Below are 16,548 nucleotides of genomic sequence, written 5' to 3'. Positions count from 1 at the left end.
CGCACCGGATCGAGAAAATGTAGGACAATGAATGAGATTTTCCCTCTAAATCTTATTCAATTTCACGAGCTGTCATAAGTGTACATTTATGTTAAACAGATATCAAGATTACCTCTTTGTGCACACATAACTGTAACAAGTGCAACCAACAATCATACGCGCATGCATTTGTGGGATACTAGCCCATCTTATTCAGATTGTTCAATTTACCTGCTGAATCCATGCCTCCATAGTACAAAGCTCAATACTCAAAGAACGCTTTGCCAACTCGGATGAACACCTTCACGATTCTTGCTGCCTCTCCTCTGGGAAGCAAGTCTGGCTTCTCTCTTAAACAATTTCATTGAGCGCTCCTCTATCCGTCTATGCAGCTGTCGCCACCCACTGTATTCTTACCTGTATGTATAAGCATTGATGCCGTTATCATACAGATTGGCGTTAGCTAGGATTTTTTCCGCGGGGCGGGGGGGGCACTGAGAGGGAGGGGCCTTAACATTTTCGGGCTCGAGCCCACAATATATAAACTTTTCTTTGTATTAATACTGTTCTAACGGCATTGTTTTTAATTCAAATTTTTTTTATTAAGCATGAATTTCAGTGGGGAGGGGGCACATGGGCAGGCCACAGAAAATTTGGCCCTGCCCCCCCCCCCGTAGCTACGCCCTGTTATCATTACACACATCGTACACATAAATTAAACACAAATGAATGTTCTAATGCTCTTCATTCTCACTAATACAGGCTGACCAAAAGTGCACCCAAACGTCCAACCCAACTGTTGGATCAGTTCCAGTAATGCCTGAGTAAATCGAGATAAGATACTCGATACCGCTACATAGAATATCTTCACCGCTGACGCTTAAAGTAGTAGCATGGTATAAGACGTACCGGCCCACAGGTGGAACGTCTTCTTTCAGGGGTGGCTGCAAAGCGTTGCCTCATATTACCAGCTTGCTGACTATGTCCAGCTCACGACCGTACATGGGGTCAGTGCTGCCGCATACCTCTCCCTCTGCCCCAGCTCAAGGTAGGCCCAGCCCTCTCTACTATGCTGAGCGAACTGCAGGCCGCCGCCCTGGTGGTGTGTAGCCCGGTTTAAAGCGCTCCCAATGGAACGCACCGCAGTTGCCTACCTGCTGAAACACGTATTTCGATGCAAACTCACAGCCACAAACTTAAATTGGAATGCATAGATTTGAAGCCTAATGGAATATTCGAGGAATAAACCCAGTATACGCGTTAGAATAGGCATTGTAAAGTATGGTGAAAAACCTTCAATGAAGTGGAAGCACTTATTATAATATGTTTCATCGGTGAATGGCCAATAATTTAATTGATAAAAAGTTTTAGCATCTTTCGGCTTCTAATCACCTTAAACTAAGCTACAACATATTCCAAAATGTAATTGATTTAGAGTACTGCTTCTTACATACATTGACTCACAGTACTTTTATCACAAACCCTCAATCGTGTACAATCAAGATATTTTTTCAAATTCTGCAAAGTCTATCTATGACTTCTTGCTTTCGTGTATGAGTCCAAAATTATAGTTTTCTTCTTACAATGATGAAACAGCAGCCCTATATCCTGCCCACTAATCTACCTCTTACACCTGTAAACGATATAGACAGATTATAAAGCAGCGTTGTTCTATACGTTGTTTCTGTCGTTTCATAAATTCATTACATCAAGAGACCAATTACCCCCTTGGAATTACATCCACATTACAGCTCATATCTAAACCAGCCAGAATTTTGCCCTCAATTTTTTTTTAAATATTGATCAACTCTTTCAAACAAATCCGATGACTAGTGCTGTGTTGAAAAGGTTTTAAGTAAGTATTGCATACTAATTAGTTGCCACCATGAATCTGTTCAAATTTAGTTCACATATACTGGCAGCCATGCATATTTATGATTCTAGATCCGGACGCGACGAAGAATAAGAAGTTAACATATCATACCAACAACCAAAGTCTGTGAGAAGCCCATGAGGAAATTTACCCCCCCCCCACACACACCCCAACAGTCTGGAATTTACTTTGAAATTCAAGCACTGTAATGTTAGGTCTATGTACCATCTATGTGACACCTCTCCAGGCAGCTGTATGTCTCTATCAGTTGAAACATCTGCACCACTTTGTTGAGGCGACGAACGAACGTGTCAAACTTGCCGAATATGTACGACTCGCTAAACTCAAACGATTGTTTGCTGCCAGCAGCTGCTACTGTCTTGCGTGTCTTCTCATAATTATTTCTGTGCAATACATACACATATATATATGTTATATATACTATATATATATATAATTATATATATATATAATAATATACTATATATATATGCAAACTAGTGCAGCAATTGCCAACTTCGTCTTGCACACTTTTGACAAATAAAATTATTTTCTTTACTCAAGCTGAGTATGGATATGGAAGATTTGCAATGTTGCATCAAATATTCTTACAAAATATAGAAGAGGACCTAGTTACTCAGAACAATCACAATGTCATTTATAGGATGGTAAAAATTTGTTTAAGCGTATATATTTTACATTTTAACGTTCTGATATAATGCACATGTGCATAGCAATATTTATAAAACTATTAAATGTTCTGGCTCAGATGTATCAAAATAACGTTTTTCCTTTCCCTTCGTTCTTATTCACACATAAACTAATACTTGGATTTTAATAACTAACTTTTTGCCACGTTGAACACCTTTAAGCCATGTCAAACACCTCATAAAATGAAAACAAAATATTTTCAAATCTATCCACATAACTTTCCTAATTGATTATGTTTGACTCCATCTCTCTCAGATACCTGTAGGCCTGATGCAGGCTGCCACAGGCGTCAATCTTCTGGAAGAGTTCCTCCCTGGGCTGAGACCACACTGTGTCAACATCGAAGTTTGTGACGTAATTACGACACGATGTTATCATCTGGTTTGTGACCTGTGAAGATTACGAAACATTAGAGACCCCTTAATTCATACGTATTTATACTACCGATGGACTCGTCTCTATACCACTTAGCATGCTTCCTATACATGAATTAAAAAAATATTAGTGTTTTTTTTTCATTGCTACAATTTCCACAACTTCTACAGTAAGGACTTCTGATGAACATAACAATGTACCTTGACTAAGAGAGATGTCATTCGTTCTGAAGTATTGTAGTAGCGGGATATAGTGAACACCATTCTCACTGCATTCATCAACCCTGGTAGACTCGCTACTATTTGCAACTGAAATTGATAAATAATATACCGCTTTCACTCCATATTGAATATTACCATCCCCTTCAATCACAGAGATGTCACAACCATAATACTGACAGAGATATTCACTGACACACACACCCACACACACACACACCCACACATGCACACCCACTAGATAGGCAAATAGTTAACCTAATAATAAATAACCTAACAAACGTTTAGACCATAAGTGCCTCGACCACAGTATCTTGCATGATAAAAACATGCGCTGTCCCACGCTTCAAGAGAATGTGTGGGATCGCATGGGTGTCAACAGTTTGTGTTTATCTTAAAGGGGTTGAAAGTCAGGAACAAAGGGAAATACATCACTCAATGCTCGTACAGGGTTGTTGCTGTACAGTGGCTCACAACAGTCATCTATCGTGTACAGAAACCTGACGTTATCTTTGGCTTCCAAAGCAGAGTCTATGATAGCCTGCTCAATGCGAGCCCAGTCCTACAATAAAGATCAGAAAATGAAACTTTAAGGTTCACTTGCATAAAGACATAAAGATGGAATTTTCCATCTGCATTAACAGCCACAACGATTTTACCACTCTACCGGAACCCAACCAAGCAAAACCCTATCTGCCCATAATAATTAACTAGAAAGGGCAGTTGTCGCCAACTACATGTATCCCCCGTGTTCTCCCCAAGATGTGTAATTATAAAAAGTTTGGTCACGCTAGGTCAATTAGGGGCAGAGTTATAGAGTGGAAAAGAAATATGATGAAGGTCAAGGTCAAGGTCAAATAAAGGTTGCAGTGACCTGGTTTTGGTACGCGACACACACTCTCCCCAAGATATGTAAGTACCAAGTTTAGTCGTGCTAGGTCAATTAGGGCCCGAGTTATAGAGCGGAAGGGAAATATGATCAAAGTCAGGATCAAGGTCGAATAAAGGTAGCAGTGACCCGGTTTTGGTATGCTGTCCACCTTCTCCCCAAGATGTGTAAGTAGACCAAGTTTGGTCACGCTAGGTCAATTAGGGGTCGAGTTATAGAGCAGAATGGAACATCTCTGCGGCGGACCGAGCAGCAGTACAGACATGAAACCATAGTATCCCCGCCGACTTCGTCGCGAGGGATACAATAATGCATAAACAAATAGGGACATGCACCCAACCAATCACACACGTGCACACATGCACGCATATGTGTACCTAAGTAATCACACACAATGACATACACCATGGTTCATACAGGACTGAAATTATTTCCAAGGACTTTTCAAGTACATTTTATCGGAAATTCAAGGACATTTTATCAGACATTTTATCAGACATTTTATCGGAATTCATACACAGAACAAAACATACCTGGATTAATTTATTAACCCCATTCATAACCACTGCATGTCACCTCTAAAACTTACCTGGATCACATTAATAAACCCTTCTAAACACTGTCACTTCTACTTTCTAGAACATATCTTGATTTACTGACTGATTTTACTGACTTACTGTAATTTGTGATCATCATTTAACTGTCCATCGTGTCTTTAGCTTTCTAAGCTCATTTAACGCAATTTTTATCGAGGTTTGCACATTATTAATGGTACAAAATTTCTTTTTATTACAGACAAGGATTTTTTCTAAAAATTCAAGGACATTTTCATTAAATTCAAGGACATTTTCATGAAATTCAAGCACTTTTCAAGCACAAAATCAACATTTACTAAATTCAAGTACTTTTCAAGGACTCCCCTCAAACTCAAGGACTTTTCAAGGACTGTGCGAACCATGTACACACACGAATGTATGCACACACAGAGACACACGAGCACACATGCACGCACGCACGTAAGCACGAATGCACGTACGCACGCATGCACTGATGCATGTACGCACGCACTCATGCACACACTCATGCACGCACGCACTCACGCACGCACGCACGCACATGCATAGTACACTAAACTACCTTCAGGAGCTTCGACTGCGCCACCTGCTGGCACTTTAGGGCAGCTTTCACCTTGCCACTTCTCAGCTCCTCCTCAAGAGCATTGAACTTGGCCATGCGCCTCTTCCAAAATTCGAGTTCGGCGCGAGGACCAACATTGTCCGACTCCCTGTGTATCTGCTCACTCTCTGTTAACACCTGCAGGTCAAAAAGTGCACGTTAGTCAAAGCCAGATAAAGAATGCGATATTCCCTAATATTAGAGAATGAGAATTAGAACTAGCATCCTCCAACACTTTCTGAGTGTATGAGTGCCATTCATAAATGGAGTAACTTTGAGGTATATATCTTAAACGTCCATAATTGTTATTATATGATGTTACAGCTCTATAAACAATATTGATTCACGTGAAAGTTACGTATTTAACACGCCTGTATTATTATACATATCCTAGTATGTGCACTTATCATCGCCTGACCATAGCAAGGTATGCACTTCCCTAGGACATAAATTTCACCATCATATGTAGCTGTCCCAAACTGGAATTACATGAAGGTATCGATATAAAGCATGAACATTTTGACAATCAGTTTCACATACCCACCTATTGCAAATATACACCTACCTGAGCAGAAATCACTTCCTATCTGGTGTCAGCATTAGGAAACAAGAATATTTTAAATTGACTACGTCACAAATTTTCTATGGTAAAATTTGTAAAATTTTTGTTGCCATTTTTTTACATTAAAAGTAGGAACTAACGGGACTAAACGTATCGCCAAATTCTTACCTGATAAGATTGTTTCTCAACAAGTTAAAAATCCAAAAAACATGGACGATTTGATATTATGATCCTGACATTAATTGCTTGCTATGGGCTATGTATGAGTCATGAGTGTATGTTTACATCAAACAATATAATAAAATAGGAAATATAATGCGGCAATTTAACCATAAAAAGTTAACAGAATTACTTGCATTTTGTGAAAAAGTGGAAATGTTTTTTTTATTTTTACTATTTACGGTGACGTAATCACTTTAAGAATATTACATGAATATGGGAAAATTAATGTGTTGATGCAGAAAGAAAGGCAGGTCTTCATGCATGAGCAGGGTACTATACAGGTATCACTAACTCTGACAGAAATTCTGAAATCCGAGACACTTTCGATCCCAAAACATCTCAAATAAGGGGGTAGCCTGTATTTCTCAATAACCGGAATGAAGAATTACGACTCATTAAATAAGTTCATTCGGTTGGTAGACTAATAGATCTAACTGGGTTAATTGTTACTCATCCGTGAAGATTGAAAACGTACAGCTGACGTTTCGTCACGTGTGGACCAAGCTGTTGACCACTACACCATCTAGTGGTCAAAACTGATAATCTTCAGTCAGCTTTGAGAAAGCCTCCTGATAGGAGGTGAAACGTCAGCTGTACGTTTTCAATCTTTACGGTTGAGTAACAATTAACCGAGTTAGATCTGAAGAATTACGTATTATTTGTCACCCTTACCTTGGCGATCTGTTGCATCCACATTCGAACGCACATATCTACTGCCTCCATCGCTTCCATGTTGCTACTTGTCAGCACAATTTCTTCCTTTGTAGTGAGCAGACACAGATCCACCTGGGCACAGTCAGGCAACACAACATTGTCCTGCAGGCTGTCACATGCTCCTGCAAAGGTCAACAGGTAAGTGAACAGTGGATTGTCACCTGTATACATTTTTGTTGGTTGCTAAACTTACAGATGTGATGAGCAGGGGCCCAAACGATAATAATATATTTCCACCTACGTGCAAGCAATTTATTTTGCATAGATGTGAAAAGTAAAAGCACACAAATAAGTGAACGAGACATTTCCTCCTCTGTCAGTCTGTTCTTGATGCAATCATTAATATCCCATCGGTAAATGAAATATATTAGATATCTATAACAGGGGTCGAAATTAGTTTGAAAATTTACAGGCCAGCCGGGCCTGTAGGTAAGGGATTTTACAAGCCCGCCATGCAAATTTTACAGGACCGCCAAGCAAATTTTACAGGCCGGGGACGGTTTTGCATGCTGGGGGTGGATTTTCTACAGGCCCGTTGGGCTTGCTAGTATTAGAAATGTCAGGCCCAAGCCTTAAAATACGGGCATCGGGCCTGCGGGCCGCTTAGGATTTCAACCCATGTATAAATTATACTCACCCTCAAGCACCCTGACAAAGGTGTCCACTGAGCTTAAAAATTTCTCAACCATTTTGGCACCACCTGAGATCTCCATCAGTGTGTCCCATCTACTGTGTCTCAGTACGGGGTAAAAAACGTTCCTGACAAGCATGCAGACTCCCTGTGCAAGTCCCACACTCCCATCCAGAACAGTGAGGTACACTTCCTAGAAACACAATAGAGTTAGACTATGCTGTGCACGACTTCCAGCCTGTAATTACTGACGGAGTGATAATAACAATGCCTTACACTGTTACACAATCATGTGTGAACACGACAAGCTTCAATCAAAAATGTATTTCATTACATTAAATGTATCCACTCTGCTCATCGGCCTATCTCGTACCTTGTGAATATTGGCTGAAGTGATTGCCTTGCTTTCATCTTGTCTGGAGAAGAGTGTGGCACGCCCATTCACCAATACATCATCTATACTGCTTGTGACGTACAAACGATGCCTATTGCCAGCGCGACTGTGCGTCCGCGAGACAACAGACACACTCCTGATTGTTTCACCCACACCTGTAACAAACATAAACCCCTGTATAACCCTGACATCTGTCTTTTATTATTATTTTATAGTAACAACACATCCAAACTAAAAGAATCTTGGTAGATTATACACATTGCATACCACCAATTCGCCTTACCCTCTTGCTCTTGATCTCGATGGTGAAACAAGATGTGCTTTGTTCCATCTACTGTGAAGAACTTGTCCAGTGTTGACATCTGTCAAAGGGTAAATAGATTGACCTAATGATCCACATATATATCACAACGTTCACATCATGTAATAATAAATAATATTTGGAATATAGTGACGTTTCTTTACAAATCAAAGTGTTAACTGTTAACAATAGGTTAGAAATCAACACAGTAATATAACCTGGTAATTATTTAAATTGGTTTACTTACACCATCTCCATCAAAATAGCAGTCTTCTATATCAGACAGCACAATATCGTCTGTCACATTTAGCAAAGCTTGCGATATATAATGATGTTTTTCATCAAGCAGATTTTTGTTGGCCTCCCTCTCTTCCTTAAGTCGTTGCTGAAATGCATCACAAGTGATATGACAAGTTGTCATTTAGTCCTATTAGTTATATTGGTCAGTACAACGTAACACGCACATGTACAACAGGGCACAAACTAACGACTGGTGTACATATACACTAGTGAAATTGGAATTTAAATCTAGTAAATGGCTAGCTTTGTTTCGGGGAAGGATATGTATATTTTCCAAAATTGGAACTTTACCATCCATCGTTTACAATTTTGTTTACAAGTAAGAGTGAACTTATGAAGTTATGTCTTTGGAAACCCCACTGATTCAATGACAATATTGTTCAGCAGAGCAAGAGCATCGGGAAGAGTTAAGACCCTTACCCTTTACCCTTTTACCCTTTACCCTTTCAACTTCCATTTGTTTATGTATAAACAGACAGATGAGACTGGCCCGGACTGCATGGCCCCAACCCTGCACATGGAGTTATAACTTATATGGTTCTGGTAGGGGCCTATTATATGACCGTTGAGCACTAGGCATACAATAATGTAAACCACATGTACATTCACAACTACATGCAATGTCTACGATGTCACACAATGTATACAAATTGAAATTACAAATTACACAATAGCATTGTCATTGTTCATAGTTATACAATTACAATACAATACATTACATACATACATACATACATTACATACATGCATGCACGCACGCACGCACGCACGCACGCACGCACGTACATTACATACATTACATTATTTCCTGACCTATTATTTAGATTCTTTACTGATGACCAGAGTTACATCATAAATAATATCAAATATTCTTATAATATACGCTATACCTGTCGCTCAATTACATTCAGTCTACCTCTGCACGGATCCACTACCACTGATACTGATATTGTTCTACTACGTGACGGAAGATGACTAACGCCAGTAACGGTATTATTTGTTGGCTTCAACATTGCAATCACTAAATCAGTTGCTTCACACACTATTTCGTAAGAGTTCAACAGTAAACCTCTGAGTAAACCACAGATAGCTGACACACAATCTGCAACACAAGCTTTACGCAAACGCAAATGAATATTTTATCGGTAACAAATGATTGGATGATTGAATTGATATACGTAAACACAACGAACGACAACTTTCTTCCATTGTACATGACTGCGCATCGTTTCGCATCGCGTGTGCGTACTGCGTACGTAGCAACCGGCCACGATGCACGAAGCAGTACGGATAGTCGGTTACCGGTCGTGTAAGCAACTTTTCCAACGCGATACCTGTCATACCTTACTGTTACATCGTCGGCATATATCAAGGCGTTACACCACTGATCTTATACATATTTACGCCTGATATATATATATATATATATATATATCATGCGCGAGGACAAGTTTCCCACCATGCTACAGGCCGGGTATCCATATGTTTTGTGGTATACATATGCCTACCACAATTAAATCACCATAATCAATACGTACATCATATTTCATACATCATACATCCTACCAGCATCAATAATGAATTTAATTAAAATTTCATCGGGGTTGCCTCAGATAGGGCGCCCTACCATTATTTCTGATTCACTTACGTCCGCGCATGTTACCTAATTCCTTCTTTCTTCCCCCGTTTTTCTTTATCTTCTTTATATATTTTTTCCCGCCGTTGCTACTTGAAAAAAATGTTGCGAGTGATAGCGTGCTGTACGTGCAGTCGCGTGTGTAATATACCTATATAGTGCGCCAATGAAAACATATAATATTACAATGTGTCAATGATGTAATATATATATGCGCGCGCGTGTGTGTGTGTGTGACTGTGTGTGTGTGTGTGTGTGTGTGTGTGTGTGTGTGTGTGTGTGTGTGTGGTGTGTGTGTGTGTGTGTGTGCTGTGGTGTGTTGTGTGTGTAGTGTGTGTGTGTGTGTGTTGCTGTGTGTGTGCTGTGTGTGTGTGCGAGGCGCGTAGCCAGGAATTTTTATTTTGGGGGGGCGCAGATGGCACTGAGCTACGGGCGTAAATGACCGTACCGAGGAGTGGGGGGCGGGAGATGCGGCGATAGCCATATACATACTAGGCAACGAGCCGTAAGGGCCCAACAATAATTTACAACACGAACCCCCGGCGCGCGATCGCGGCACGCACGGAAACATACATACACACATCACAGCAACAGGGGCGGATCTCAGATTTTTGAGGGTGTCGCAGGTAAGAAATAAATCAGGCAAGCTTTTTTTGCTTACTTTTTCTGGTGTTTTAAAAAGCTGCCGAGGCACTTTGGGGGTTGGGAAGATTTTTCCTTTAAAAATTGGTGCAGTTCTGAAGAGCCATCTGAGGCAGATAATTTTGATGTCTAGAAGAATGCAAAAATTTATCAAATCCGGTCCAGCCGACAACGCTGCGAAGCCGCTCCTTTTGCCCATTATCTTAAGTTTTATAACGAATTTACCATATATACCTAAGTAAGTTTATCTAAGAAAAACTAGCGCTAAACAAGATTTTTTCAAAAACTGGGGACATATATAAGGAGAAGTGTGTGTGTGTGCGCGCGGCGCGTAGTGTGTGTGTGTGTGCGTGCGTGGCGTAGCGTGCGTGCGTGCACTGCATAGTGTGTGTCTGTGGTCTGTGTGTGTGTGTGTGCGTGCGGTGCGTGGCAGTGCAGTGCGTGCGTGCGTGCGTGCGTGCGTGCGCGCACCGCGCGCGTGGGCGTGTGTGTATATTTTTTTCCATTTTTATTAGTGGTAAAAAGGGAGGGGTCACGCCACCACGGCACGCACAGCACGCACGCACAGCACGCACAGCACGCAAGGCACAGCAGCACACGACACACACACACACGGCCAGCAACGCATGATACATCACAGTGACAACATGCCACCACGCACACACGACACCGCAGCGCACGCCACGCACGCACGCACGCAACGCACGCACACAGCACACGACACCACACAGCATCACGTACATACATTTATAAGCATGCTACTAAATGCAGCGCACAATGCAAATTTTACAACTCTACGTTTGGGCACGTGCCGTAAGCCATGCCAGTGCTAGGGGGCTGCTGGGGAGCAAATGCCCCCCACGTAATAATTTATGAATATATTAAGCGCATTTTGGGCCAATATTTGAGGGCTCGTTTTGGGGGGCGACCGCCCCCCCAGCCCCCGCCTGCTACGCGGCCACTGTGTGTGTGTGTGTGTGTGTGTGTGTGTGTGTGTGTGTGTGTGGATGGTGTGCATGTGGTGTGTGTGTGTGTGTGTGTGGTGTGTGGTGTGTGTGTGTGTGTGTGTGTTGGGTGTTGCATGTGGCATGGTGTCCATGTGTGTGTCGTGGTGCATGTGTGGTGGCGTGCGTGCGGCGTGCGTCGTGCGTGCGTGCGTGCGTGGCGTGCGTGCGTGTGACGTGCGCTGGTGTGGTGTGTGTGTGTGTGGTGTGTGTGTGTGTGTGTGTGGTGTTGTGTTGTGTGTGTGTTGCTGTTGTGTGTGTGTGTGTTGGGGTAAGCATGCGCGCGTCTTGTTTATTTTTATTTTCATATGTACGTATAATAATGTACTCATTATGCATCTTGATAATATCCAGCAGTGAATAATAATAGATGTAATTATTATTCACTCTTGATAACATGAATATACGTGCTCTGGTGTATCCGGTACCCATAAAAATAGTACAGATAAACCATCTATACTATTTCTATTCGTGTAGTACCTAATATATATATAAATAAATAAATAAATAAATATATATATATATATATATTATATATATAATATATATACTATATATATATATATATAAATATAATATATAAATAAATAAATAAATAAATATATATATATATAGTATATATATATATATATCACTTTGCTAACAATAAATCTAGCTATCACAGGATCATATAAAGATATATATATATTTAAATAAATATTAATTTATGATAAAGATAGATATAGAAATTGATTCATATTATATTCACTCCTGTTATAATGTAAATAGTCAACTCTAGTACAACTATCCTCGTTTTACGAGTAACAAAGGACGCTACCACCAGGTGGCGCTATTGGATGTCAACATTTTTGCGTGCCGAATTCCTGTTTCATATAAGCTCAGGACAAAATATTATACACGGTTTATCCTATTGAGTATTGTACTATTTTACTATGTAAAATATGACTTAGATATGGCGCGGAATAAAAAGCGCGCTAACCCCAAAATGATGCCATTGGTAAATACAGTGTGAAATTACTAACATAAATGTTACAACTACAACTAGATTCCTAGCTTCTCTTTTTCAGTAGTGACTCAGTCAGTACATTACTCACTAACTAGTACGGTAGTAGTCTACAGCACGCGTGTATATATGACGGCTTTGTGTGCAGTGAGCGCTCCATAGTAGGGCTAATGTTTTGTGTCTAGACTGTTGTATTTGACACTTTAAACATTTATTGCACGACGAGCATTGATCTGCATGTCTTGGAAGTTGGAGTGTGACAATCACATTATTAATTTATTACTACTACTACTAGTACTATTATATTTATAGTATTAAGTACTATTATATCAATTTATGTTATAATGTGTACAACATTTGTCATTGCTTCGGGTGCTGAATTTGCCATGGTACTGCCTATGCCTGGCATATATACCTGGTGTATAGTGTGATATATTGTTACGTGTACTTACTACTTGTAGTTGTACTCTTAGTAGTCTTACCTAGGGGTAGCTCTAGTAGTAGTAACTATAGCCCGCGTACAGTTGAGTTGCCGCTGCCAGCGGCAACTGTACGCGGGCTATAGTTACTAGAGCTAACCTAGGGGGACCAGGCTGAGTGTGAGACTAACGAGTAAAATCAATACACATGTCTTTTGATGTATGCCTAGCTGTTTCTTGGATGTTTGTATTATATGTATATATTTATTTTCTATTCAATTGATTAATTATATATATATATATAGAGAGAGAGATATACTGCAAATGTCCACTGTTAAGTTTATTGTGTTTTTTAGTCTGCTGTACTTGTAAAGTTGTGCCAAATGTTGTCTGAACATGTAACTTGTTTATACTTATGGTTATGTATATTTTGAAGTCAAATCACGAACATATTTAGTAACCAGTAAACTTATTTACATCTGTAAGGGTGGTATCCTATGGCAGAATAGAAATATGTCACTTGTCAATTCTATACTTCATATGTAAATTATTGAACTTTAGTAATCTAAAGTTCTCATCTTCTCAGTTTAATATATGATCATCTCGTTTGGGGATATAATTACAGGCTCACATTGGTGCTTCCATAATACCAAGATCAATTTTTGCTGCGGCACCACGCATACCTCCTCCTGCTTTTCCACTGGCACCGAAAACAACAGTCATTCACACGGCATTGTTGAATGCAACCTTTCTACCAAGAGCTCTTGTTACACCTCCAAGGCACTATAACAGGAGAGGGTCCACCACAGAGCCAACTACACCTGCCCAATTGGTTGAAAGTGTTGATAGGTATATTTATATAAAAAAAGTAAATAATATCTACTAGATAAGATTAAAGGAATATTGGAATTATGCAAATATCGATATGATAAACATTCACTGTTAAGGCTGCTATCTGTCTAGAAATATGATATTTTATTAATTTTCTTACCAACAGACCATATAATGTAGTAACTTCTATAATAAAATAATCACCTTTTCAGTGATACACATCTTTTGGAACTATAGATTGCATTGCTTTTTAAAATAGAGAAAAAACGGAAAGTCATAAGATAGCTATTAATAGCATATATTAGTTGTTGTGGTCAAAATTTATTATGTTTGACTTTCATAGTGATTGAAAAATAGGCAATATGACCATATTTAATTATATCCATGCGCTGCAACTTTCTTTACTAGAATAAATATGGGTAATATAAATGTATAATTGTATTTTAGAACATTGCATCAAATAGCACCTGAAGAGGATGAAGCACAACCTGCAAGTTTAGAGATGTCACATAGGAGAACCGCTGTTGTAGAACATTCCACGAGAAAGGTAAAAACATCTCAGACGTAATAAGATAAGAGTATAAGCTTTTAAAAGGATCACTAGAATTTTGTTTGTACTATCTTAAGGTTTAATTTGGTATATTTCAGAGATTGGAGTACCATTTTGGAGCTAGTACACCTAGTGACACGGAGGGTATGAGTCCGATGAGTTCAGGCAGTGAATCCCAGTTAGCCGAGGTATATTTATAGTGTTTGCATTGTATAAAAATTATATATGTTTTCGAGTTTGATGTGTCTTCAATTCTAGCAAGGAAATTTAGTACAGTGGGTACTGACTGGGTAGCAGTGTACATGACCACGTGGCAGGGGCATTTGGTAAAGAAGGAATGTGTTTTGTCACTCACTACTATAAGTTTTGCAGGAAAGAGCATGAAATCTGGACATGGTCTTCATTCTAGTGGCAAGGACACCCATTGGTTAGAAGCCCATGCCATGCCTAACACTTTCCTTCCCTAGGCAATTGGCCGGCCATACACTAATCAAAGCTCCAGCTTGTACTTCATACTCACATATAACTAATGGAGTTATGCTGCCTAATCTGTTATTTTCTAACCTGCATAAGCAGTCAAATAGTAGCAGTTGAAATATTTTAATTCTTATCTAGTAGACTGGCTATTATTACTTCTTTTTACAGATATATGCTGAAATTAAAAAGCAACCAAATATACATTCCAAACCACCAATAGTAACTGAAGATGATGTTCAGAACAAAGGTACGTAAAATTACCTTAAATTGATTTATTACCTTATTTTATATGGTAATATTTCTATGAACAATTTATTCATATCATTAGTTCAAAAAAATAATGTCAGATGTTGAATCTCATTTGGCAGCCTTATTATTTATCACAGAGGACTCTACCATGAAGCAAGAGCGTGCAGTAATTGCTGCAAAATCTGAATCCAGGAAGCAGTGTCTAGAATTGGAAACGGAAAATGAGGAACATTGCAACGAGCCGCCCACAGTCCAGCCACATTCAGGTGTCTATAAAATATATAACCTGTACTTTACACTCATTATGGTCAACTTGACATAAACTAAGTACTAATATATAAACATATAAATTTGGTGTTTGGAGTAGGAAAAATCGAGTACATCCAACCAATTTGCCTTTTTAGTACACACAAAAGTTGGGCACTATAGAAAATGTTTCCAGCTGTGAACGTTTATTTGAATGGAGTAGAATTGTAAAAAAAAGGGTTTAATGCAGCAATTTAACCATGAAGATTTCACAAATTCCACATAACTGTTGATAGTCAACAAATTATATGTTACTGTTGATATTAATCAAATTCATGTAACTGTTGATAGTTTATAATTTGTGTACAGAATTTACTAGTTCTGTAAAAGGTGAATAGTCAATTTAAATCTATGTGCATTGATAGTAATTTCTTGTTCTCTTTTTTTTTAGATTTTCAAGTGACCAAAGTGGAAGTGGACCAGGATGATCAGCATCATCTGTTAGAGGAAAATGAAGTGCTCCGGTCCACAGTATATAGCCTGCACGAAGAACTAGGCAGACACAATGATAAATACAGACTTCCACACAAGGACAGCATGGTAAACTATATTATACCATGTGGTTGCTAGTGTTATTAGCTGATAATTAGCACACATGACATACCAAACACATACATACATAAAAAATAAACTTCTCATTGTATGGCATTGTCAACCCCGCCATTGTGGAACTAGTTTAATTCTGCTATGAATATTTTATAGTTGCAAATTTTTTTTTTTAGAACTTGGATGCATCCTTACCTCTAGCTTCCTCATTGCCACAACGACAGGTATGTTTTAGTATTCTTGTATTACATATGTATAGGGTGCAATCCAAACGCGTAGCCAGGGGGGATCCTGGGCCCTAGGACCCCCCCATCAAAACCAAAATTTTAAAAAACAATGTTTTTCTCTATTTTCTTATTCTCTTAGAAAGCGCGTAGCTGGCCTAATCCTGGCCTCGTTAAAAAAATTACAATTACAATTTTAATTATCAGATAGGCCTTATATATTTTTAGCTCATCTGACATAGTCAGATGCAGCTTGTAGAATCGCTTGATCGTCCGTGCGTCCGTCCGTCCGTGCGTCCGTCCGTGCGTCCGTCCG

At 39.3% G+C, this 16,548-nt stretch overlaps 2 protein-coding genes across 3 annotated transcripts in view; one reads left to right on the top strand and one right to left on the bottom strand.

Moving 5' to 3' along the window:
* Positions 1 to 9,348, bottom strand: part of LOC106820682 (dynein heavy chain 5, axonemal-like) — a 12,949-nt gene extending 3,601 nt beyond the window's left edge. The window contains exons 1-11 of the mRNA XM_014825185.1: positions 9,236 to 9,348; positions 8,293 to 8,430; positions 8,028 to 8,106; positions 7,724 to 7,899; positions 7,357 to 7,543; positions 6,678 to 6,841; positions 5,183 to 5,359; positions 3,605 to 3,718; positions 3,139 to 3,246; positions 2,823 to 2,953; positions 2,078 to 2,256 (exon numbers count right to left, since the gene is read on the bottom strand). Coding sequence (XP_014680671.1) covers positions 2,078 to 2,256; positions 2,823 to 2,953; positions 3,139 to 3,246; positions 3,605 to 3,718; positions 5,183 to 5,359; positions 6,678 to 6,841; positions 7,357 to 7,543; positions 7,724 to 7,899; positions 8,028 to 8,106 — 1,315 coding nt within the window. The 5' untranslated portion in view covers positions 8,293 to 8,430; positions 9,236 to 9,348. The remainder of the gene's footprint in view (positions 1 to 2,077; positions 2,257 to 2,822; positions 2,954 to 3,138; positions 3,247 to 3,604; positions 3,719 to 5,182; positions 5,360 to 6,677; positions 6,842 to 7,356; positions 7,544 to 7,723; positions 7,900 to 8,027; positions 8,107 to 8,292; positions 8,431 to 9,235) is intronic.
* A 3,146-nt stretch (positions 9,349 to 12,494) lies between these two features.
* Positions 12,495 to 16,548, top strand: part of LOC106820689 (centrosomal protein of 89 kDa-like) — a 20,362-nt gene continuing 16,308 nt past the window's right edge. For both annotated transcript variants that reach the window (XM_014825191.1, XM_014825190.1), the window contains exons 1-8: positions 12,495 to 12,624; positions 13,675 to 13,898; positions 14,328 to 14,427; positions 14,529 to 14,618; positions 15,076 to 15,154; positions 15,294 to 15,422; positions 15,854 to 16,002; positions 16,185 to 16,232. In XM_014825191.1, coding sequence (XP_014680677.1) covers positions 12,580 to 12,624; positions 13,675 to 13,898; positions 14,328 to 14,427; positions 14,529 to 14,618; positions 15,076 to 15,154; positions 15,294 to 15,422; positions 15,854 to 16,002; positions 16,185 to 16,232 — 864 coding nt within the window. In that variant the 5' untranslated portion in view covers positions 12,495 to 12,579. The remainder of the gene's footprint in view (positions 12,625 to 13,674; positions 13,899 to 14,327; positions 14,428 to 14,528; positions 14,619 to 15,075; positions 15,155 to 15,293; positions 15,423 to 15,853; positions 16,003 to 16,184; positions 16,233 to 16,548) is intronic.

The sequence above is a fragment of the Priapulus caudatus genome, unplaced genomic scaffold, assembly GCF_000485595.1.
Source record: "Priapulus caudatus unplaced genomic scaffold, Priapulus_caudatus-5.0.1 Scaffold43, whole genome shotgun sequence".
NCBI lineage: Eukaryota > Metazoa > Priapulida > Priapulimorpha > Priapulimorphida > Priapulidae > Priapulus > Priapulus caudatus.
This window is presented reverse-complemented; position numbering and strand designations above follow the sequence as displayed.